At 32.4% G+C, this 26,980-nt stretch overlaps 1 protein-coding gene across 7 annotated transcripts in view; it reads left to right on the forward strand.

The window, feature by feature from the left end:
- CACNA2D1 (calcium voltage-gated channel auxiliary subunit alpha2delta 1) overlaps positions 1-26,980 on the forward strand; it is a 474,506-nt gene that overhangs the window by 383,791 nt on the left and 63,735 nt on the right. For all 7 annotated transcript variants that reach the window (XM_069461262.1, XM_069461263.1, XM_069461264.1 and 4 more), the window contains exons 11-15: positions 2,075-2,233; positions 7,781-7,885; positions 21,023-21,101; positions 22,039-22,088; positions 23,285-23,374. In XM_069461262.1, the coding sequence (XP_069317363.1) occupies positions 2,075-2,233; positions 7,781-7,885; positions 21,023-21,101; positions 22,039-22,088; positions 23,285-23,374 (483 nt within the window). The remainder of the gene's footprint in view (positions 1-2,074; positions 2,234-7,780; positions 7,886-21,022; positions 21,102-22,038; positions 22,089-23,284; positions 23,375-26,980) is intronic.

The raw sequence follows: 26,980 nt of genomic DNA on the forward strand, positions 1-26,980 counted from the left end.
ATATATCTTGAATCCTTCCCTTTCTAACCATCTCCAGAAATAACAAAGCTACCATATATTATTTTCCACTAGTTTACTGTAATAGCCTCCTAATTATTCTCGCTCCTTTAAATTTTGCTCACCTTAAATCCATTTCCCATACAACAGCTAAGGTGATCTCTTAAAATTCTGGATTAAATTATTTTCCATTTGGCTTAAAATCTTCCAATGACTTTTGATTTTACAGATAATAAAATCCCACTTCCTAAGTATGTCCATGAGACTCCAAATAATCTAGCTCCTGTCTCCCCTAAGAAATTCATTTTATATCATTTGTCATCGTCTTATGTGACCGAGCTAAACTCTCCTTCTTTTTGTTTTCTTAAAAGACTTCTGCCCCCTACACACAGCAGGCCTTTGTTGTGTCGTTCTATTTGCCTGGAATGTTCTTCCTCCATGTTCTTCATTGGAACGTTTCTCTGGAATCACAGAAAATGCCATTTCTGAGGGGAATTTTACCTCGACTGCTCACAGTCCAAATTAGAAACTCCTCCCCTGACATTGTCTCCTAGAACATAATATTATATTACTTTGTAGTAATATAGTTTCCTCCTGGATAAGATGGGAATAATGATAATACATATCTTGTGGAGCATTTGCAAGAGGAAGTGATTAATATTTGTAGAATATGTAGTAAAGACAGCACATAGTAAACACCATGTAAGTGTCCGCTTATGTATTTGTGGTATTCGTGAATGTGTACATGTGACAATTATTTACTTAATGTCCAAAGCACAAAACTGTCATCTGTCATGATTCTTGGCATATAAAAAGGTGCTAGTAAATATTTGCTTAATGGCTTGATGAATTGTGCAGTGTACCTCAAAATTAGTTGCAGTGATCTTCAGAGAAAAAGAGGAATAGTGCGTTATATTTACAAGAATAGGTAACCACTTGGTACTCATTAACATCATTTAATTGTATGTTTCTGATCTGAGGATACCTTCATTTTACCTGGCCAGTCCCCTCCTTTTAACAAGTATGCTTTTTATCATTATTTTTATTTTGCAGTTGAGACAGTCTGGCTCCAAGAGCCTGAGGAATTTACACAAATTATCGAGTTAATAAATGATCACATGATACACTCATCTAAGTATCCCTGATGTTACTGCATTACTCCTATTGTTCTTTTCTTTTTGGAAATGTCCAGCAGCCTAAGTGAATACTTTGTATAGGGTTAGTGAAATTACTTTGGTGATCATTCTTAAGTTTTCAGTTTTGGGCACCTATCGTTGGAGTTTATGTTCGCTTCTCCCACATCCTCTTTGTTGCTCAGGGCTCCATCAGTCATAGCAACAACTGTCAGCAGGGACCTGCTTGCCCTTGGCTTTGCCTTTGTCATTTCCTTGCATTCTTACGTAACCGCTAAAGTGATATTTCTAAAAGGCTACCTACCAGTTGTTGGTTCTTTCAGATTGTTTTCCTGTTTTAGAACCCATAGAAAGACGCTACCATCAAATTTCAAAATTATTAAACATTTGTTCTTGTCATTCAGTGTACTCTTTTCCAACCAGTCTTTCCTGATAAGAGACAATTAAAATGCTCAAACTTGTCTCTGCATCCTGGGCAGACATCCCATATCATTTCTGGATTCTGAATATATTCCTTTGTTTTTGGATTTTTTTTTTTTTTTTTTTTTTGGTGGGGGGAATCTACATGCTCATCAAATCTGAGAACTGGAAGAAGCTGCTCATAACTTAAATCCCAAATTTATAAACAAGGAAACCAAGCTTTAGGAAGGTAAATGAGAGGTTCAGGGTTACAGTATGAGTTGGTGACTTAGATGAAAATTACTATTGGTTCCTTAATGTACTTTGTGACTAGTCTGCTCACTTTTCCTTTTAAAAGAGAAAGCAATGCAATGGGGTTAATAATTAATAAAACAGAAGTTCAATGAAAACTGTATGGTGATTTTAATGTTCATTTATATTTAATTTATATAATAAAATATATTTAATCTTAATTAAATGCATTTATTAAAATTTATTTAATATTAAAATAAAAATACATTTAATTTTATTTTACTCTTTTGCAGTTTAACAGCAATGCTCAGGATGTAAGCTGTTTTCAGCACCTTGTCCAAGCAAATGTAAGAAATAAAAAAGTGTTGAAAGATGCAGTAAATAATATCACAGCAAAAGGAATCACAGATTATAAGAAGGGCTTTAGTTTTGCTTTTGAACAGCTACTTAATGTAAGTATCAATACTGTATCTTTCTCTTTTATTGCTGAATTGTGGTACCTGAATTTCAGTATCCTAATAGTTACTGTTCCCCAGGGTTAGATAACAGTGCTGTTCTTCACCTATTTAAAAAGCAGATGTATGCAGGCAGTAGAACTGCTTGAACTATTTTTATTTTGAATTCAGAAGGTATAAAAAATTCAGGTTTTCTTTTCTGTTTAGATCTTTTCTTCCCCCATTTTTTCAAGCTATGTTTTAAAAAATCTTTTATAAGGAAATGGTTTCATTTAATATTGAATAAGCATGTGAAACTTAGTTGGCCTGTATAGAATATCATTACTTTTTCTTATCCCAGTTGCTACAGTATTTATCTGGAAACCACACTTTTAATCATGAAATGTTTACTGAAAATTTTTGTTTTAAACATCTATTTCTGGTTTTTAAGCTGAAGTTGCTTCTAAGTGTACAGAAAGGTCCAAATGGCAGGCATTGAGGTGAACAGGAAGACAAGTCTGAGAGCAGGAATTTCTTCTCAGTAAAGATTCCCCAGAATTGCCCATAGGTGTCACGGTTAGACTGTCAGACACACTGACATGCCCACTGTCCCATGTTATGGTGTGAGTCTCCACTGTGGACTAGTATTTTTAAACAGCCATGTCCTCTATTTCATTTTGAGCTATTTGAAAGCAGGATCCATCTTTCAATTTTGTATCTCTTATGAGGCCATATTATTACAGTGGTTGAGAGTACAGCCCTTGCCTCTCTGCACCTTCATTTCCTCACCATGGCACACACATCAGAGGGTTGTGTATAAAATTGTCCACAGCACCTAGCACGTAACAAACCACATGCGCGTGTAGGCTGTTGGGTGGTTTTAAAGTCATGGTTGTTATTACTGTAATTAATGATTAGCTCATGTCTGGTACAGAGTCAGGTCATAATTTCCATCAGATTTGCTGATCATTGAATGAACTCTTATATTTGGTCTTTCTTCAAATCTTTGTTGATTCACCTCAGTGAATATTCCAAATAGTTTTTGAGATGCCTGATCGGTTAATTAATTCATTTATTTATCCAGCCAATGTTTATTGAATGTGTCACAATTCCCTGTCATAATGCTAGTGCTGGAATTGCAGAAGTAAACAAGACCATCTGCTCTCAGGAAGGTCCCGCCTTACATGCTAAACATCATCCATGGCGCAATGTGAAAGCCCCATTCCAGGGCACTCAGCGTGTTCGCTGGGGTTGCGCAGAACGGGGCTTGCCTCACCCAAAGGAGGCCAGGAAAGTGTGGCATTGCCTTGAAAATGGGATTTTGAAGAATGATCAGAATCTAGGTAGATGGAGAAAGGGAAAATCATTTCAGAAAAAAAAAAGAACAGCGTGGACAAAACATAGAAGTGTGACACAACATGGCACATTTAAAAAACTGCACATGGTTTGGGGTAGCCGGGACATGAGCGATATAGGAGCATGATGGAGACAGAAAGGCCGTGAGGTATCAGTTAATGAAGTGTCTAGTGGCGAACAAGAAATTGATAATATGAGAATGACGTGGCCTAGGAGAGTTCTGAGTTCTAAGCTATTGCAGAGACCCTGGTGTGTGCCTAGATGCACAGAGACATCAAGAGGAGTAATTGATGGTGATTGATTGGAAAGCCTAGCATGAGTTGCTGAGAGGGAGAAGGGACTTACGTGACTGCACGTTCTCTGAACTGGACTACTAGGTAGATGATGGCACAGCAACCTAGATGGAGGAAATGTGGGGTAGAAATAGCTTAGTTTGAGAAATGTTGAGTTTGAGGTCTTGTTATTGGATAGACACTGTTAGGCAAGTAAAGAGACAGAAGAACAGATACATTCAGGCCTGCATTTTTCAGGGGAAATTATCTTTGGTGAAATATATATGTTTTTAAATGTTGTATGTTCATTAATAAAAAGTGAAAGCTCAAAACTTTGAAATTAAAATGTAATTAACCACTGGATTGTGATATATATATTCTTTCTCTAGTAAAGGAATATGACTTTTTTGAATAAAAATTCTATTTTTCTTAAATTAATGATTGTGAGTTTTCTCAATATTGGCATTTTTTGTTGCTGTCATTATTATTATTAGAGACAGAGTCTCACTGTCACCCAGGCTAGAGTGCAGTGGCACGATCATAGTTCACTGCAGACTTAAACTCCTGGACTCAAGTGATCCTCCTGCCTCAGCCTCCCAAGTAGCTGGGACTATCAGCACATGCCACCACATTTGGCTAATTTTTTAACTTTTTTTTGTTGTTGTTTTTTAGAGAAGGGGTCTCACTGTGTTGCCCAGGCTGGTCTCAAGCTCATGGCCTCAAGTGATCCTCCTGGTGTTTTAATTCTTCTTCTTAGTATTGTTAATTTGCCTCACTTCATTCCCACCTGCTCAGGTTTCAATTGTGAAATGATCAAGAGTCCCAAGCCTAAAGTGCTATTTCAGAGGCAGTCTCACTAGAGCGACCACATTAACTCCCAGTTGCTGATAAAATATGATTGAATTCCTATTGGCCTCTCCTGCCTTTACAACTATAATAGTTGTAAATGATTTTTAATATGTTCCCAGTTATTCTGTAAGTAATTCTCTTATGTTTTGCTTCCCATACATCCCATATGCATTAAAATTCTTTATTTTAAAATACTTTTCCCAAATATCATGGCTTGCCTTATTCAAACTTGAAGCATATTTTGTTATTTCTTTCACACACTTTCTTTTTATTATCACACAGTGCCATTCTCTGTTTTTTATTTGTCCTTGCAAGGTTTATCTTTAAGATCACTGAAGCAAGAATCAAATAGAATTAGACGTATCATTTAATCTCAAAGTAAACCTTAAATTAATATTTGAATTAATCTTCAGGTAGAATTTAATAAAATATTACCAAATATATTGAGATGCATTTTACAAGTAAAATTTTATATGATTTATGCTGTGCTGTGTACTTGCCACACAGAGATACAACAGACAAAGTATGATATGGAATATCATATTAAAGTAAATTGCCAACTCTACTAATTGTAATTTTATTGAAATAATCAAGTTCTTTTTTTTGCTTTATTTGTTAAAAGCCAATTTTGTTATTTGTGACTGCGCGATTCTTTAGATAATTGCAAATGCACGGAAAATTCGCTCTCCTACAATTGGCTGCAATACAAGGCCTGAAAAGTCTACTTCTGGGAACAATCAAGTTGAAAGCAAAATATTTCATTATTTTTCCCGTTCTCCCCCTTTTGTGTGTGCCCTAACAGCTATCTCTCCTGGGAAAGGTTATTGTACTTCTATTTACACAAATACACAAGTTATCACCAAGACCTAGTGTGGTAACTTACGCTGGTATTTTCATTCAATAGTAGTAGTATTTTCATTCAATAATAGTAGTATTTTCAATACTTCAAAAATAAAACCATGTCCTGTGGTAAAAACTTTATCACTTTTATTAAACAGTCCTTTAGGTACATATAATTTTGCCCATTTTACACATGCAGATTAAAAAAGACAAAACATCAGAGAAAAAATTAAGGGACTTCACCTTTTACAAAAGTATTTTTATGGTAAAATATGTAACTTTTTATGTAGTCAAGCTTTCGGACAGGTTACCTTCAAAGATAAGAACCATGCTTGAATGTGACAAATTACATTAGTCAATACTTGTGTTTTCACAATGCTTGATTAAAAGCTTTTACTGCCAATGTTCTAATGGCCTACTCAATGGAGTGAGATAATCTGAAGTAGTGTCTTTTCATTAATAGAGCACGATGTTTTCTTCATTAACTTTTATAGCAGAAAATGAGGTTTATCCTCTTTAAAAAGTAAGATAGAGCATGGACCTTCAATTAGCTTGAACACTAAAGGAGAATTAATGATTTTTAAAAAATATTAGTCATTTATCAGCCAGGGTTGTGTTGTTCAATATAATAATGACAATCACATGTGGCTGTTGAGCACTTGAAATGTGGCTGATGTGAATTGAAATGTGGTGTAAGTATAAAATACATACCAGAGTTTGAAGACTTATTATGGAAAAAAATGTGCATCTCTGTAATTTTATACTTATTTCTTGTTGAACTGATACGATTTGGATGACTAGGTTAAACGATATGTACTATCAGAATTAATTTCAGATATTTCATATTATGCTCCTTAAAGTAGTGTTTAGAAACTTTAAAATCACATATTAGGCTCACATTATATTTTGTCTGGCTAGTACTGAACCTGAGGGTTGACATTTTTAAAGAAGCTAAGCATTCATAAATTAGTATGATCTTGGCCAGGCACAGTGGGTGTCATGCCTGTAATCCCAGCCTTTTGGGAGGCTGTGGTGGGAGGAATGTTTGAGGCCTGGAGTTCAAGACCAGCCTGGACAACATAGTGAGACCTCATCTCTACAAGAAATAAAAAAATTAGCCAAGCATGGTAGTGTGCACCTGTAGTCCCAGCTGCTGGGGAGGCTGAGGCAGGAGGATTGCTTGAGCCTAGGAGTTTGAGGTTGCTGTGAGCAATGATGATGCCACTGTACTCTAGCCTGGAGGATGGAGTGAGACCTTGTCTCAAAAAAAAAAAAAAAAAAAAAAAATTAATGTGATCTTTTATTCTCAGCATTTAAGCAAACACATTTCACAGCAACACAGAAGCTAAGATTATAATTTCAGACCTCAAAGAAGTCTAGCTTTTTAAATTAATTGTTCATTTTAATGGATCTTTGGTGCTAATCCATCATTCTCCCATGTCCAGCTCTTTTGAAGACCTTAGAGTTTAAGATTTCCCATTGGACTTGACTCTTTCAGAATTAGAATATCTGTGGCAGGTGGAGAGATGATAGTAGGATATTCTGAAAATAGGTATGGGCATTTACAAAGGAACAAAAGAGGATTGTGTTTTAGGTGGTCAGTTAGGAGTCTGTCATTTCAAAAATGTGAAGTAAACAAAGTAAAACAGAAGAAAAGAAGAAATACTTGGAAATGATTGAAAATATATGTGAAAGAGTATGCACATATCTAATTAATTTTTTTGTTTCCACTATAAAATTACAGGGGCATAAAATTAACATAATAACCATTTATTTATGAATGGCCCATTTATTAATCAACTACTAAGAGATTATTATATACTAGACAGTCTTCCGGGCGGGGAAACAACATTGAACAAAAAAGACAAACTTCCTGCCCTGTGGGAGCAAGTTCACCATGAACAAACAAATAAAATATGTACTGTATGTAAAAGAATATAAAATACTATGAAGAAAAATACTGCCTGAGAGGGAGATTGCAATTTAAAACATGGTTGTCAGAAACGGCCTCATGAGAAGGTGACTTTTGACTAAAGATCTGAAGGGAGTGAGATAGTCGATCTTTGGTTATCTGGGTGGTGATGGGAGCCCCTGCCTGGCAGTGGGCCTGGCCTGATCCAAGACCCAGTTCTTAGAATATACTTAGTGAGCAGATATTTCACTCATTGCTTGTAACTTGCTCATGCTCTTTCCATATAGCTTTATAGTCCCTTTTATTATGAATAATATATGTTTTTTGTTTTAACAGTATAATGTTTCTAGAGCCAACTGCAATAAGATTATTATGCTGTTCACGGATGGAGGAGAAGAGAGAGCCCAGGAGATATTTGCCAAATACAATAAAGACAAAAAAGTAAGTGCAATTTTATATCTTAATATTGATCTAGGTGGTTTTTAAAGAGATACTGTCTAGTGGTGATGAGGGGAGAATTTTTGGTTCAAAACACTAGTGCACTAACTATAAAGTCATATGAATCATGGATTACAAATCAATGTGTGAAGTAGAGAATTGTTAAATATAATATTTATATGAGATTCACAACTTGTGACTAATATATTAATAAAAGCATCTTGATCTGTGGGTCCTATTTGATTCTTATGCAGAGATTCTAAATAAATATGTTATAAAAGAGAAAAATATGAAAACATAGGAAAAATTTAAGCTTTTCTTGGATAAAATTTATTCTATCAATTATTAAAGATTATAGTAATAAAATTTCCTAAATACTCAAATAAAGTCTCTATATTATTTGATATATTTATAATCTATTAAATCTGTATTTTATAAATTTACAAAAAGGCAGTTTACAACAGCAAAAAGTTGCATCCTCATTTGAAAACTAATTTAAGAAAACATTTAAGGTAGTTTTTTATGGGTATAATATTTTAAAAGAAATCATTCCATAAGCAATAAAAACAATGAAGATCAGCGTTTTATAGTTGAACATACTTGTTTCAGTGTTTGTTTTGCTGAGAGGGAAAAGCATCGTAGATAGAGCCCTAACTGAACCTATTGATACTGTGGAGAGTAGCAGCTCTGACCAAGACTTTTAACGTCTATTTCTAACAGTCCTGCCATCAAATTATTTTGATTTTCTGACTGACTCTCCAAATTTATGAGGACGATGACTCTCAACCTGGTTTTCTAAAATATTAATGATCCTTAAAAAAAGCAATGAGAAATTATAAGCTATTTCTTATGTTTCAAAAATTCCAACAAAAATTACCATTCACTTTGGTTTCAGTCAGAGTTTACCATGTACAAAGATATGCCTATCGCTAGGTCTAATGGATTGTTTTATATGTGTTTGAGGAACACAAGTGGATTGTGTTTATATGTGATAAAAAGAGAAAGGAAAATATGAATTAATATACTCAAGGTGTGGTGTTAAAATACTGTGAATAATTGGGTACAGTTTTGATGAAAATTTCTGGAATACTTTAAACACTCTTAGGTGCTTTTTAGTCTATTAGTATTTGAACATGATCAAAGAATTGAAACTATATACACACACATTACTTCAAATTCATCACAGATATTTTTAATATTCAACTCTGCATACTGTGTATGCTATTAATATAATGTCATATGGTTAAATATAAGTTGATTTTATTTTGTGTTTAACATATGGTGATTTTAATGGTATAGAGGAACCATTTCTTTTGAAAAAGTTGATAGGTTTTGAAGATTTTCAAGTAATAACTTGATTCTGTGAATATTTCTTTCAAGTAAATCATCAGAATTAAAAGTGGTAGGAAGATGCAGACACATTAATCTAAAATATAATATGTATATCTTATTTATTTAAGATATGTGCGTGTGTTAATTAGTAACCCTTACTCATCTTTCAAAATCCAGGACAATCCTTACCACCTGCAGGGGGCGCCCTGATGCCTCCCTCCCGTTTCAGGCCCCGATCCCATAGCACACTGTGCAAACCCTGCGCGGCCCCAACTCTGTACCTTACTCCTGGGACTCTCGCCTCTGTCCCTCTCTAGGTTCCAGAAAAACTCCTCCAATATTGGGACTGAGTCTTGTTTAACTGTGACCTTTAGGCATGCAGCTAAGAGCACGCATTCAATGATAGTTCTTAATATATGACGATAAATAAATTGAGAATATCTAACAAAAGTTGAAAGCATGAGTTCTGTTTTAGGACAAATTCATAATTGTAAAACATAACTGGGACAAGAAATAGTCTACTTATTCAAATATCCTAAATGGTTTAACATTTCCATGTTTTGAAGGACTCAAATATAACAATAAGTTTAATATGGAATTCAACTATATTAATATAATACAATTATCTCACAAATTTTCTAAATTAATCTTTGATAATTGGAAGAGACTTTTTAACTTATATTAGTCATAAATTAAGTATATTTTATTATTTTATGGCAGAGATATATAAGGACAAGCCACTACTTATGTCACTTTATAAATAGAGATTAAGTATAGATAAATCATTTCTTCTTTTATTATAATATCATCCAAAACAACCACTAAGGATCTTATTCACCCTCTGGATACTTTTATTCAAAAAAGAATAGTTTTTTACTCAAATATGACAATGAATTTTACATTCTATATTTGAATTTATGCATAAGATATATCCTGATTTTAAAGGAGTACACAAGTTTTAAAATAAATTTAGATAGAAGAATATAAATATATAAAAATAAGTCATCTTCATCTAAACTTGTATATGTGGTATTATTTTTGTTTTTTTACTCATTCAAAACTCTATGCATCCAGAATTAATAGCATGTTTTAGAGGCATATCATTAGTTTTCTTTTTTTTTTAAACACAAGTTTTATGTTATAAGGAAAGCAAATGTATTCTACCCTCTATTTTCACAATTCATTCAGTTGGTTGAATTAATGAAGAATTTACTGGTTTAAAGCCTTTCTTATGTATAAATTCTAAAAATATTCTATCTAAATATTAGTATCTTGAAACACAGCTTCTTGTTCTAGTCACCTTTTATAGGAACTCAACGTTCTAAATAAAGGTCATATTTTGTAACATGATAAATAACATAATGAAAGATTCATATCACGTGTACTTTTGTGAAACTAATAAATCAAGTTGTATTCAACTTCAGCAATCCCGTTTGTCTGCTAACATATTGACTGCTGTGCCTCAAGGACACACACATTTTTCTTAAAACTACATACCCTTAATGCCAAGGCAACTTTGAAAATTATTCAGTTAGTAAATCCTATTTTTATCTAACAAAAATTAAGATGTTCTTGGAACTGCATTCTGTATTGTTTCTGTGATTCTAATTTCAATAGCTGTAACAAAGTTCTATGATATACCATTTATATATATAAATGCCTGCATACATACATGTACTTACACATATTGATATCTATTTTAAGTGGATATCCCCTCTGATAGTATCTCCAGGAACAAGGGACCATGTATGTAACTTTGGCATGAGCTCTCTCATATAAAGTGGTATGAGTAAAAGCCAACAGGTGGTTGAGAAATGAATGAGATGAAGAAGTAGAAATATAAACTATTTTTTTTTAAATCTTGGCAAATTTGCAAGGAAAAAAGGAGAAAAATAAAGACAGACATTGAGACCAATGTAACAGAATAGAGAGCCCAGAAATAAAAGTTCAGGGTCAACTGATCTTCTACAAGGCTTCTAAGAATACACAATAGGAAAAGGATTGTCTCTGCAACAAATGGTATTGGGGAAACTTGATGTCCACATGCCACAAAAGATGACATTGGACCCTTATATGACACCATACACCAAAACTAACTCAAAATGGATTAAAGACTTAAATGTAAGACCTGAAATGTTGAAATTCTGAAAAGAATGGGGAAAAGCTTCATGACATTCATTTGGCAATAATTTCACAAATACGACACTAAAAGCACAGGCAACAAAACCAAAAATAAACAAGTGGGAATACATCAAACTAAAAAGTTTTTGTACCGAAAAGGAAATAACCAACAGAGTGAAAAAGGAAACCTATGGAATTGGGGAAAATAACTCTGACAAGAGTTTAGTATACAAAATATGAAATGAACTCTTGGCAAAAAAACAAAAAAACTCCAATAGCTGGATTGAAAAATGGACTATGGACTTGAATAGACATTTCTCTAAGTAAGACATGCAAATAGGCAACAGATATATGAAAAAATGCTCAACATTACTGGTCATCAGGGAGATGCAAATCAAAACCACAATGAGGTATCAGCTGACAGCTGTCAGGATGGCTGTTACCAAAGAAACAAAAGACAACAAGTGTGGGAGAGGATGTAGAGAAATTGGAACCCTGCCACACTGTTGGTGGCAAGGCAGAATTGTATAGCAGCTATGGAAAACAACATGGAGGTTCCTCAGAGACTTAAAAATATAACTACCATAGAATCCAGCAACCCCACTTCTGGGTGTTTATCCAAAAGAATTGAAATCAAGATCTTGAAGAGCACTTCCATGTTCATTGCAGCACTATTCGAAATAGCCCAGAGGTATAAACAACCTAAATGTCTATTGACAGATGAATGGATAAAGACTAAAAAAGAATAAAATTTTGCAACATATGCACACATGTAAGATGATCTTTGAAGACCTTATGCTAAGTGAAATAAGACAATCATAGAAGGACAAATACTACATGATTTCACATGATTTTTGGATATGAGATATCCAAAATAGCAAAAATCAAAGAGAGGTTGCCGTGGTGAGGGGGAGGGGCAAATGGGGAGTTACTAATCAATGGGCATAAAGTTTCAGTTAAACAAGATGATTAAGCTTCAGAGATCTGCTGTACAATATTGACTTAAGTCAACAATAATACATAGTACATTTAAATATGTGTTAGGTGGGCAGATCTCATGTTAAGTGTTCTTACCACAGTAAAATAAAATTTTAAAAATAGAAAATTATGTCCTCTGAAAGCTTGATGAGCTTCAAAAAAAATCTGAAAATTATTCTTTGAATCTTACTTTTTCCCCAAGCCTCTTTCTTATTTGGCACTAATGTGGCTGCTAAATGCTTCATTTACACTCATTTTTTATCCAGATGAGTCAGAAGTCATTTAGAGCAACCCAGGTAGGGCTGATGAATGAGGCTGCAGATACACAGTACAATTTAATGAGGCCAAAAGGTTTGAGAATTAGAACAAAATGTTTGGGTTCTTTTGTGAAATGCACTACTCTTGGGAATTAATCTGTCTGATTATATATAGATAGGTGCAGCTTTAAAACTGAATCCATGTTAATCTCCTCACACAGCTGTTGCAAATTAAAGTACATTCACTTCATAATCTTTACCTGCAGCAATGCCATTCCTTAGGGCTCACCCATGTGTACGAGACCGCCATAAAAATGGTGCCAAAACTAAAATGAACTCTATCATGTAGTCCAAACAAATGAATAAAGGAAAGTGAAACCAGACACAGAGCTGAAAGATTATTCCCAGGGCTAGCAAAATTAAAAATATTTGATTTTCTGTAGAATAGCAAAGGGATTGCTTAGCAATATGGATTGAAGATTGCCTAGCCAGCTAGGAAATAGTTCTCTGATTCTTAGCTTAATTCTTAGAATTAATTTTAAAAATTAAAAGGCATTCAAAATTAATCAAAAATTTCAAAATAACGAGTAAATTGAGAAGAATAAATGAGAAAAATAGTATATGATAGATGTGTAATAACTTTCCAAAAGAATGCACATTTAAAGTTATAATCACTTAACAATAAATACATTATTCTCAATGCATTTATTTTTAAAGAATTTACTTTAAAAATGATTGTGTAACCTTTTCCTATTTTCCTTTCAGATCCAAAATACAGAGAAATAATCTATAGTTTATAACAATCTGAAACAAGTCACAAACAGCTGAATATGCATATGTGTTTTATATAGTTAGAGTGAACATTGTCAAATTATTTGTTTAAAAGATGGTAGGCAAAATAATTCATTCTCTCTGTCTGGCTTGTCCATCAGGCAAGAATGAAGACTTTGAATGGAATGTTCAAAGATATAATAACGAAGGACATTTAACTTATTACATATTTAATTATATTTAACAAATGGACTGCTTCTAAAAAATTTCATTTCAGATATTTTGGCACTTTCAACAGTTTTTAAAATTTTCAGCTTTAGAATGAGAGCTATACTTTGTTCATAAAAACCAAATACTTATGTTGGAGTTACTATTATTATATATAGCTGAAAACAGTAACTACAGTGTAATACTGGCCCTGCCAATAGAGAGATCATCAATTTGAAAGGCATATTTTGTGTGTGTGTTCTTGTCTCTGACAGCATTCATTTGCATTTGTTCCTCTCAGAGTAAAATTAATGTTGTCAATTCATCTCCTAAACTAAGGAATATCTAAGAAATACATCTTCTTCAGGGTTGAGTAATATCACTTTCTTGCATTTTACGGAGTCCTTATTTTAATATCTAAAACAAATCGAATGAAAAATAATGTTAAGGATTACTTTAAGCACAGAGTGTATTTATTATATGACATAAACTTTATAGCACAGAGGGGAACTTGAATCTCTAGGCAAAATTTACTACCTAGGATTGGGGTTGCCCATTGTTTGTGTTAAAACATTATACCAAAGAAGGCTCACTCTTCTGCTTTTTCTGTGGCTTTCATCTCTGATTAAGAACTTTGCTTACAGTGTATCTCCTCAAAGGGGTCTTCAGCATTCAACCTTTCTAGTGTGGCCCCTTTCCCTTGACATCTCCTTTACCATTCTCTATGTCAGCACCCTCTTCCCTCTTGGTTTTCTTTCATTCAGATTACCATTTTTGATTATTTTAATTCTCAGTTCATTTTTTAGCTTGAACCTTGCTTTCTATTGTAAGCTCCATTAAGTAGGGGCTGTGTACGTTTTTAAACATACCAATGAATTCTTAGAGGATAGCAGAAGTGCTTGGCGCACAGTATTTGCACAATATTTGCAGATATGTCAGCCATTTCAGTAAATATGCAATAAATATGTTCCTAACAGCAAACTATAAGAAATTTGTAAATGTTAGAAAAAATGAATAACTTTGTTCTTCTTGTAAAAGGAAATCATTAAAAACAACAATTTTTTTCTGCCATTTCAGTAAATATGCAATAAATATGTTCCTAACAGTAAACTATAAGAAATTTGTAAATGTTAGAAAAAATGAATAACTTTGTTCTTCTTGTAAAAGGAAATCATTAAAAACAACAATTTTTTTCTTTATTAGTGGAATGTAGAATAAAATTGATATAGATGTTCTTGTATATGTCATCATATAAGCAGGGATTGCTTTAGTTTATATAACGAACAATTGTATTGATGGTATCTTTCCTTTCACCCTAATCAGTCTATCACATAGTTTTTCACGAGTATTCTTATTATCAATGTCATGGAAGTATTTGGCATTAACCAAGAAGAACAACTGAAATAAATCACTGTACTGCTTAAATTCTGACCTCTCAGCTTATGGTTCTCTTTGGAGAAGTACAAATTACTTGGAATTGCAATGTGCCCATAGCTTATTCTTCCTTTATCAAGTACTATAAATGTATATAGAGAAAAAGGGAACCTGAAATTACTTCCTTATAAACTGATAATATGAGGATGATTCATTATAGTTGTCAATAAATTAAAATACCATTACAATCTCCAGGTATGCTTCTATGTTATGCACCCATATTTAAGACATGAAAGAAATAATCAGCTTGGCTCTTTAAGATTGTGTATACAAAACTTATATGACTACTGCACTTTGTTTTTCTTTTTTAAACAGTTGTTTTGTGTTATTTACTTGAACAAATTCAATGGGCATTGATTCTTGCCTCTGTCAGACCTTGGGAAATTCCATATATGACATCACATATGGACACCATTGCATTTAGACAATATTGGCCCCTTTTCATTAGAGTTAGTTGCTAAAAATGATAAAACTAGCCACATTTGTTCATCTGGAATTTTTTTTTTAAGTTTCTTTTGAGGCATGAAAGGTTAAAGCCCCACTAATGGAAAACGTTAATGTATCAAACTCTTGTAGTTTGACTATAGAAGACAACATTGTAGTCATCATCTTCATCATCATCTCTATTACCATAGCTAATATTTATTGAGCTTATGTAATATAAATGCTTATATTTATTATTTCATTTACAACTAGAATAATCATGATGAAATACTTTTATCATCATCACCCCCATTTTGGAAATAAGAAAACCAAAGTTAGAGAAGTAACTTGTTGAAAGTCATCCATCTACTAAGTAGCAAAGATTTTAAATAATGTGCGATCCAAATTCCATAACCTGAAATGGAATGTGGCTGGCTAGCCATCTGTCTGTCTCTTTGCCGGGCAGCCCTGTGGCTACGCTGACCATCATTTGCCCACCCAGGAGTCTTCTAGTCAGACAGCAAGCCTTCTGCCCCCAGGGACATGCCCCTCACAGTTTTAACAGGCAAAGATGGATTGTCAAAACTTTGCAGACTGCAAGTACCTTTCAGATCGCTGGGCTTTATAAAATAAATTAAGTGTAAAAGGTGAATTTGGACACTTTTATTTATTGCATAATGCTATAAAACTGGAGATGTGGGCTATTCAAATGCTCTGGATTCTAGTATCTTTGAATTATGGAAACCATTGTAGAATTTTATCCTAAAATATTCAGGCTAATCTAGTATTGTCATAGGCTTAATGCCAAAAATTTTAGTACACAGAGTAGATTAATAAAACCCATCTCTGACATCATTTTTCTAACATGTTTCGATAGCTGAAGTTTTTATTTTAGTTTTATTGGCTTCCTTTCTTCATAGACTCATTTCCATTATTCTTTGGAGATTTGCCTGTTGTAAATTAAACTTGAACTCTGAGTAACTGATAATTGTTGAGGTGACAGTTTCCAGTAACTGGGTTCTGCTGGGAAACAAATTCCTATGGCTTTTTAAAATAGGTTGACCCTGTGGCTTTGGAAAAACTCTTAATTGAAGACAAGTATTTTAGTCTTCAACAAACAAAACAAAACAAAAAACAGATTAGCAGAAGTCAAAACTGTAGCATAAAGCTACAAATCAGTGATGTATTATAAGGAACAAATCAGTAATACTTCTAAAATAACCAAATTTGCTATTAATTAAAAGTTTTTGTGAATGAAGTAAGCCAGGCTGGTGATATCAAATTTGAATTATTAGAATGATAACATTCGGGTCAGAGAAAACTTAGTTTTTGAAAGAACTGAAAGTAAAATTATATACATTTACAACTAATAATAAAGACCAATTTTTTAAGTTTAACTTTAATAAGTCTGCTTTCCAAATTACTGCTGCATTTATGAATATGTTTATGCAACGAAGCCTAAGTCAAGAATTATAAGAATTTGTTTTTATTTTTGGAATAATATGTTACATAAATGATATGTGTATTAAGTAGACTTTATTGTGCCTAAAATATTTTGTTTAACTGCAGTGAGTATGTCTGCATAATATTAAATTAAAAGATTAGGAGTTTACCATGATGTTATTAATAGTATAATCAAACAGCACAAATAGCAAAATACAAAACAACTACTGGCCCAGTTTTGGCTCTGCTCTCCCCACATACTGTAATGAACTGATTTCTATGTCAATTGACCCCAAGGCTTGTCTTAGATCCCTCTAGTAAGAAGTAAAGACCACTCGTTTGTCTATTGACTTGTTTTTCATTTAATATTTATTTTCATTTATGAGTAAGGCACTACAATAGATGCTAAGTTGTACAATCTGGGAACTTTGTAAAACCTAATCCAATGTTTATTCAATACAAGCTTCCCACATTCTATCTGTTGAAGACTTGGGCTCCAACATTATGAAAAATATTTGTCAAAGCCGTCTATGATTGTATATGTCTCATATGTGACTCTGATGAAAATTTCATAGAAACAAACATTTTTATATAAAGGCCTATCTAAAATCATACACATTAGTTGAGAAGTATTTAGCTAATTTTCTAGGAACACTTTACTCAAAATAGAAAATTTCTAGTGTGTATTTGTTACATGAATCTAGCAAGATTATAAATGTACTACTGGGCATGAGTAAAGGAATTTTTCTTCCACAAAAATTGAATTTGCCTTGATGTAAACATGCTCTCATGTAAGTGATTTGCTTAAGTGAGAGTTTAGATGAAATATTTAGCTTGTGTGACTATGAAATAAATATTTCAAGTTAGTTTGCATGTCATTTTATTTTTTTATGTAAGACCATGCAAATACACTAATAAGAAAAGAACTCTACAAATACACATCTTTGAGAATGTAATTTATCTTAAATTTTAAATTGTGCATATTTCAAGGAATCACTTTATTTTTCCATTTCTCCAAAATTATGGCTAAACAAGAACTGTAAGTTTAAAGAAGTGAAAAAACAAGAAGAGGAGACAGCATCATCTCTGTGGATTTTGGAATCTGGAATTTTAGTTAGTTCATTAACTATTCCACAGGGTGGCAGTAATATAGTATGGAATAGAAGGAACGAAGCCCATCTACGTTTCCACGTGGGAAGTTAGTGTACACAAAGATTCTTTTAAACTTTACCAATTAAGTTTAAAAGTATATGCACTATAAAATGTATAATGCAAATGTTTATGAAATCAATGCAGGTAACATTCTTATTACATAATTGGCTAAAATGTGTAAAGACAAGTTCAGTAATGTATGACGGGGGGAATGAAATATTTTTTATATTGACTTTTCATTGTCATATAAAGGATGAATATAAGGCATTACAATAGATGCTAAATTTCGAGTGGCTGATAGTAAACTTTTTCTCCCCCAAATATATCTTTATAAAATCATATCAGAAAGTTCTAAGATAATCTGTATAACCTATAAAATGATTAAATACATATGTGCATGCGTGTTTGTATGTGGATACATGCAAGAGAAAAATAAGCATCTTAGATTTTGTAAATATTGTAATGGTGGTAAAGCAGTTGCATAAAGTATAAAAAGAAGGTTGCATTTGTATTTTTTAAGATTTTAATAACCGCTGGGAAGAAACTTTCAAAAAAATAGTGTCTTTAAAAATCTCTGTAGTCAGGCTAATGAAAATTTATAGTATGAGAATGATTCAATCAGGTTATGAAGCTTACATTAAGAAGCCAAGGACATAGGTGAGAAAAAGAACAAAGAGAAGCAAAAAAAGTATAGGATGTCTAATCAGTTATAATTAAATGTGACAGACAGAATGTATGCTTCCATACTCAGCCCTGATCCCAAATTCTTTAATTTTGACAACCTCTGAGGGCTCCATGTAGGCAAACATGTGGGAATTAGGTGAAACTTTTGTAGTAAAACAAATAAAAAACAAATAAAGCAACAAGCTTATTTTACTGTTTTCTTTTTTGCTAAGTGTTTATTTGGGCTATTTCAATGATAACTAAGTCAAAATAATCATACAGCGTAAGTCTCCTCAGTGTAGCCTCTATGTTACTAGAAATGCTTGCCTTCCGGAAAGGTAGATATAACAATTCATTTAGTTGTATCCATTCATTTCTTTTTACTGAGAGGTATTTCATGAAAAATATTTTACTAGAACACTGTTGTGGTAACAGGAACTTCTAGACAAAGCTGTGCCTTAATTTGAAAATCTGAGGCATATGTTCAAATATGAGTTATGAGGAAGATCCCCAAGTGCTTTCTGAAGCATCTGGATTTATTTCCTGACCTGAAATCATGTGATGATTGTTTAAGGTACGGCAGGTAAATTGAATTATCCGTTAGGGTGGTCAACCTGCTTATAAAAATATTTCCATTTAGAAGTAAGCTTGGCTGTAATGCAAGCTTAACCTAGACTGAAATATACAGACAGATCCAAAACTGACCCAATTGAAAAATTAAAGAAAAATGAAATCATTGCACTTTGAGTGAGAATTCCTAGAGATAGATATATATAGATTGAGAGAAGCAGGGAAGGAGAGAGAGGAAAAACCGATTCTACCATTAACTTAGAACCAGTCATTTATCCTTACAATATGAAGTGTTTAAATCTCAAATATGGCATCTTAAATAACTAGCTGAGGCAAACCTGGATAACTTAAGGGTGGCTCGAGTAAAACCTTACAAGTGAATAGCAACATCCCTCATGTATATTTTGGAGTCAGGGGTTGTTATAATATGATCTGTGTGGCTAGGACCAATGAAAAACCACAGAACAGAAGTGAAATCTTTTTTGAGATCTGTGTTCTGGAATCATGTGCAAAAGTTAAAAGAGACAATAATTATAAAATGTCAATTCAAGGCTGAGCACAGTGGCTCATGCCTGTAATCCTAGCACTCTGGGAGGCTGAGGTGGGAGGATCACTTGAGGTCAGGAGTTTGAGACCAGCCTGAGCAAGAGTGAGACCCCATTTCTACTAAAAGTAGAAAAAAAAAATTAGCTGGGCATGGTGGCACATGCCTGTAGTCCCAGCTATTTGGGAGGCTGAGCCAGGAGTATCTCTTGAGCCCAGGAGTTTGAGATTGCAGTGAGCTATGATGGCGCCACTGTTCTAGCCAGGCTGACAGAATGAGACTCTGTCTCAAAAAAAAAAAAAAAGAAAAAAGAAAAAAAGTCAATTCAAATAGTCAATCAACATGAATTAGGGAAAAACTCTTAACATAGTTCAAACAGGAATTTGAACTTACAGATAAGTGATTTTCTGCATGTCTATCTTTAGAAATAGGTACAATGTTGAACTTCAAATGTTAATTTACTTAGATTACTAAATCAGTAAAAATCATATGTAAAATAGCTACTTTATTATAGACATCATTGAATTTATCTTCTATATTTTCATACTATTATGTAACTTCAATGGCTTTCAATAAATATTTGAATTATTACAATTTTAAAACTTTCAATTGAATTTTAAAAGATTTGTATACTTTATATCATATTAAAACAGTCAATATTTTGATTCTCTTTAAAAATCTAGGCGCTTAGAATGTCTATTTATATGTGCCATTCATCTTTTATAGAAAATAATTAATATACTAACATCATAATCATATGTATACGTCCTAAATATTTCCATGGTGTGAAAGCAGCAAAGCCATCACAAAGTTTAATTGCCTTAAGCAACTAAAGGTATAATTACCTTTCTGTATACATTTTTATCATCACCTACCTATGGAGTAGGGAAATATATTTTTTTGCAGTGACTAGATATGTAAGTATGTTTTAACCAGGGGAGACAGGTAAAGTTGGGTTGGATGCATTTTCTACTAATGAAACCTTAGTCGTGCTCCTTCCTGAGGATCAGGATACGGTGCAGGACACCCAAGTGCTAATTAAATTTAGTAACTGGAATCCGTGGTTAGAGTAGGTTATGTGGTTTCCCTCTAATGCCTTTCTGAATTCTTTACTGGCCTCCATTTTTCTCGTCATATTAATCAACTAAAAAACATGCTTTTTTTTTTTTAACTTTAGCTATTATGATTGGCCATTCCTTTAAATTTTATTAGCCTAAACAGAGACCTATTTTGCAATTCATCCAGGTACGTGTATTCACATTTTCAGTTGGTCAACATAATTATGACAGAGGACCTATTCAGTGGATGGCCTGTGAAAATAAAGGTAACAGATTTATTTTCTTGACCACATTTTATTAGAAGAAAAAATACTCTGGTAGTTGTTGTTAGGTCTACACATTATCATTTAAAGAAATTTAAAATTGTATCTTTTGCAAGAATTAGGCAAGAATAAGATTGAGAACATGTATCTATAGAGAAAACACACAACAAAGTTATACATTAACGTTACATAATATAAAAATTCAAGCATCTGATCATATTGTACATTCAATAAAAGGATATATGGGACAGAGGGATATTTAATGATACATAACAGATAAAAATTAGGAATAAAAGAATATCTGAATTTTGTAAAAGTGAGATATAAGAGTATGACATGTATATTTTTCTCTGGGTGGATAAATTACTGTTTTATGGAAAATACCATCTTATACATTGTTAGATAATTCAGATTTTGTGTAGTGAGCTCATTTTTCCTTTGTACTCAGAAAAAATGATGTTACTCAGAAAAATTTATATTGTTTGGAAGGTAAACTATGACACTATGGCAACAAAAAGAACCTGAATTTATTCTGAAAGTTATATTTAGGCAAAAAATTTATATAAATATAATTATTAGATATTTATCCATCATGCATCTTTAATAATTTCCCTAATGAAAAATAGATTTTTAATGATGCCAAGTTCCCTATTCCTTTGTAGAAGAATAGCATTTCTTTCACACTATCTAAGAAATGTAGTGAAATTTCTCACAAAGCCTGTGCATTTGTTGTGAGGATTCATTCATCGTACATTTTCTTAATTTATCATTTATATTGATATTTTAGTGTTTGCTTAATTTAGAAGTAAAAAAATACCCTTTTCAAAATAAGTGCCCTTTATTTACAGAATTAAATATACCTGATTTATAAAATAAGATAATTTTATGTCCCTTTATTATAATTTAATATTTACATATTAAATATACATATATTTTTCAGGTTATTATTATGAAATTCCTTCCATTGGAGCAATAAGAATCAATACTCAGGTACGGTTATTTAAAACTTATTTTTTCAAAGAGTAACATATTTCTTTTCTGGTTTAAATATGACCAATATGGAGAAAATAGGTAAAAGTTAAAAGAATCAATAATATTACATTTATATTAAAATGCTGAGTATCATGATAATGTATTGGTTTTATTTCATTAACATTTCAAGTATTTTTAAACATCCAAAACTCATGTAAAAAAAAAAAGTAAATATGAGCATGATGTTATTCTCAGATGTTAAAAACATCATAGAAAATGAAAAAAATTAAATTTATCAACAGTCTCATCTTATGTAATTTGAACTTTGTTCTATTGCATATAATTTAAAGGAGTTCCTTCAGATTGCAGGTACCACAAGGAAAATTAAACGATAATTATTCTGGACAAATTATACAGGGACCTAGTTGGAATTTAGGTACTTCTCAAGTAACCACTGTGGATTTATTTATCTGTTTAAAATTAAGTTACAATGAGGAGATGATTTTTCTAACATCATTCAGTTGAAAACATGCCTGTTAAGTAACTTTCTGAAGAAATAAATTAATTTAAATATATATTATTTTTAACTATTCATAAATTACTATTAAAATCATTGCTCAATTTTAAACATAGCAAAGGATCTATAAAATAGACTAAGTCAAAATTTAGCATAAATAACATTGCATTTGTGGAATGAATACTGAATACATTGAATGTTGAAATGAAACAGCAGCTGCATTTGTATCTGATGTCTGGATTTGGCATAGTATTTTATTTATTTTTTGATGTGTTTAAATGTAGTTTTGAATTTCAGCCAAACAATCTGTGATATGAAAGCAAGTATGTGGCTGCTTTATTATTTCAAATTTGTGCAATTCCATGCAGTAAATCACACAGCCTTAAATAGTTTAGATTAACGTGAAACAATTCACAAGGAACGTTTATCATTGGCTGTAACTCAGAAAAACAATGTTCTGATTGTTACTAGAAAAAACTGGGGTAGATATATTGCATAAATAAGTCAAATATTGTTGATTCAAAATATGTAGATATACCACTTATGGAGCGCTCAAAGTAAGAATTAAATGACTATATACTCTCAATAATTTTGATTCCATATTCATTTTTAACTCTAGAGTATGTTTTCCTCTGTGGAAATTTGTTTTTTCAACTCAGCATTCCTAGTCTTAACCATAATTTTTTTTCATAAATAGGAATATTTGGATGTTTTGGGAAGACCAATGGTTTTAGCAGGAGACAAAGCGAAGCAAGTCCAGTGGACAAACGTGTACCTCGATGCACTGGTAAGAGGTTGAGCTGTTCAACCAAAGACTGTCATGACAAAAGCAAGCAGCATTTCTACTTCTTTCTAGGTGACGCTTCTTTTTTCCTCTTCATTAAACCCTTTCTAAAATTCCTTCTGTCACAAGCTTCTTTACTCGAATTTAGATAATTTACATAGAAATTTAGATTTGTGAGTACATAGTAGAGAACCACAAATGTAGTAGTATTTTTATTTTCTACTTGATCTATTGAGAACATAGAATTTCTAACCTAGAATATTGAATTTATGGGCATTTAGATAACTTTGAATTTTTAATGTTAAAAACAATGCTGAAAGTCATGTGAATCAGAAACTATTTCTGCAGATTTTGAACAAGAATTTTGAAGAAAATACTTTTAAAATTCTACTAGGCCACCTAGTAGAAGCATGTTTAGCCTCCGCAACTGTAGCCAGACCCACCAAAACTCAGAAGTACATGCAGTCAGATAGACAAAAAATTTTATCCTGCACTGAAATCATCACAAACCTACTCACCTCTTCATATATAATCTCTTGTGTTAGAGTCAACCCCAGACATTTTTATAGAAATATGCCATTGAAGTGATGAAATGTGGTGTGAAATAACACGTTAATACTGGTATTCCATTGTATTATTTTAGGGCAATGGCTCTCAACTAGGGGTAATTTTGTCTCCCACAAGTTATTTGGAAATATTGGTAGACATTTTATTTTTTGTTTGTTGTTTTGGTTTTTTGTTGTTGTTGTTGTTTTCTTTTTGTGATGGGAAATATTTTTTTTTTTATTTCATCTTATTATGGGGGATACAGAATTTTAGGTTACATACGTTGCTCATGTACTGCCTGTCTCCCCAAGTCAAAGCTCCAGGCGTGTCCGTTCCCCAGACAGTGCACGTTGCACCCATCATGTAGGTATATACCCATCCCCTCCCCACCCCACATTTTAGATTGTCATAGCTTGGGGGGAAGGAGAGCTACTAGCATGCAGCGGATAGAGGCCAGGGATGCTGCTAAACATCCTCTAATACACAGGACAGCTGCCTTCCACACACGACAATTATCCAGCTCAAAATGTCAATAGGTCTGAAGTTGAAAAATCTTTTTTTATGTAATTTTTACTTTCATGACATGAAAGTTATAAATAATAATCACACAAGATTTATTCATATGCTTAATCTTAATGAGAAGACTTTAGTAATGATTTACTAAAATTACGTATTTGGAGAGAATCAAAATACTAAGTCCTAAAAAGTGAATGCTGATTCAATAACCCTTTTCCCTACTTGGAGTTCAGTTATATGCTGTAACTACTTTTCTAAATGCAATGATGAGCCCATAGGGCAAAATTTATTCCATTTAGAATTACTTATCATTTGGTTCTTATAAAATAAACATATACAGGAAGTTAGAAGAAAAATAGGGACTTTTACCAGTAGCCTTGCATGCTAAGAAAGATAAAGTAAAGCTTGCTTACCTCAAACCCTTGCTAAAATTACTAGCCAGTGCTCCTTCTTGACATCACGTATTTATTTAAGGTCACATGGTCATCTAAAGCCATGGTCAAAATGTTTTACTTTTTCAAATCCATCACAGGACAGTGTGTGATAGGAGGAGTCAATAATTATGCCCTGTTGTATTTCCTATGACCAGAAGTTCATTAACCAGTATGTCTGCATTGCTGGTAAGGCTCTTACTGATAGCACAAATGACATTAGGAGGAAATGTTGGTTCTAAATGTGCTGTTCTCCAAGCAGAAACTAAATGTGAAAAAAGAAAAAATGGGGCACATGAATTGACTATTCATTGGACACATAAAGCATTCTTTTTTACTGATTTAAGAATAAGTGACCCATCATGTATTTCTAGTTAATAATCTCTGCACACAGAAGATTCAAAATATATGTTGGTCAAATCAACAGTTGTATTAAGAAGGAAAAGGTAAAAATATTTTAAGACCAAATATAATAAATATAATGAGAAAAACTCTTAAGATCTCTGCAATTTCGAAATAAAGAAGTCATATATTTGGAGGTAGAGTGAGGTGTGGTTAAAAAAAAAAAGTGGAGACATTTTATGAGTCAAAGTAAGGTTTCTGCAATTGGTCGTGAGAAGTGAAATCACACAAAGCAGGTATAGTGTAAAATTTGAGGAAGTACTGGTATGTTGAAGGAATGATACCTTGTTCACTTTTGGAGGTAATGGGAGATAAGGACAGAAACAAGACTGGGACGATATTGTAGAGAGTTCATTTTTATTGGAAGATAAAGTGAGGCTCTTTATATAAAAAGAGAGGTATGACAAGAGTTGACCTCTAGGAAATAAATATCAAATAAATTCCAAGAGGCAGAAATCTTGTTTTATTTCTCTTTTTATTCTCTAGAGACATGTGCAGTACCCAGGAATAGAGTATAATCTTTTCGTCTGCTTAATAAATGAAGGGAAAAAAATGGAAGTTGGGCACCACTGAGTTCATTTGTAATTGTCTTAAATCTAATATGTTAGTTATGTAGGATCTCATTTTAGGGTATATAAATTACCATTTTTAGAGGCAATTATTCTGTATAAATGCAAAAGTGATCAAAAGAAAAAGATTACATCCATCTATACCTTGTCTTATACCATGGTAGCATTTTAAAAACCATGCTTATAAATTCTAATCTAATAGAATGCTTACAAAAAGGAATTTCATGGAATTATGTTTTGGATACCACTATTATGAATTAGTCTATAGCCTGACTTTATTGAGGTAAAAGGTTTTCATTGGGAATAATAATTTACATACTTAATTAAGGATGTTTCATTGTCAAATGTTCTTGCCTGGGACTAAAGAGCCAATGTGTATGTCATCATGCACCCAATTACATGTGGTTGTTTCCTTAACTTTGTTTGTCCCAGATAATTTGGTATCTTGTTCTGCAAGAGACCTCTCTGTGATAGTCCCTCCTCCCTGATTCAGTTTCCATTATATTTGGGCTTCCTACGTGAACAATTATAAACCACAGCCTCTCTAAGACATTTTCTCCCTGAGGCTGTACTGTCTCTGGAATCAGAACAGAGTTTATCAGATTTGGACTTGGAATCATTACTCACAAGAAGATTACTAATATTTTCTCATCTTAGCAAATTAAAAATTTCAGGCAATAATTTAAAAATCATTGTTTTGTGAGTTTGTTGAAAATGTAGTTTTGACATGAAATAGTGGTTTTTATATGTATATTTTTGTATTTATATATTTATATATATGTAATGGCTGTAAATGTTAGTAATATAAAAAGCAAGCTCTGACTTGAAAATCAGTTTATTTCAACTAATGTCCACAGATTCATTTAATATATAAAATATATAATATATATTTAATATATAAAATATATAATATATATATTTATATAATATATAAAATATATAATATATATATTTAATATATAAAATATATAATATATATATATATAATAAGATGAATCATTTTTGTTATGCTAAACTTTGTTATGCTAAACTGCACCATGACTAGACTTTCATATTTGATGCTTGCATTTGTCTTTTCTACATCATTTTACTTTGTCAAAAAGTACTGTTTGTTTCGAGGGCTATTTAGAAGTAACATTACTTCT

The sequence above is a fragment of the Eulemur rufifrons genome, chromosome 29 (assembly GCF_041146395.1).
Source record: "Eulemur rufifrons isolate Redbay chromosome 29, OSU_ERuf_1, whole genome shotgun sequence".
NCBI lineage: Eukaryota > Metazoa > Chordata > Mammalia > Primates > Lemuridae > Eulemur > Eulemur rufifrons.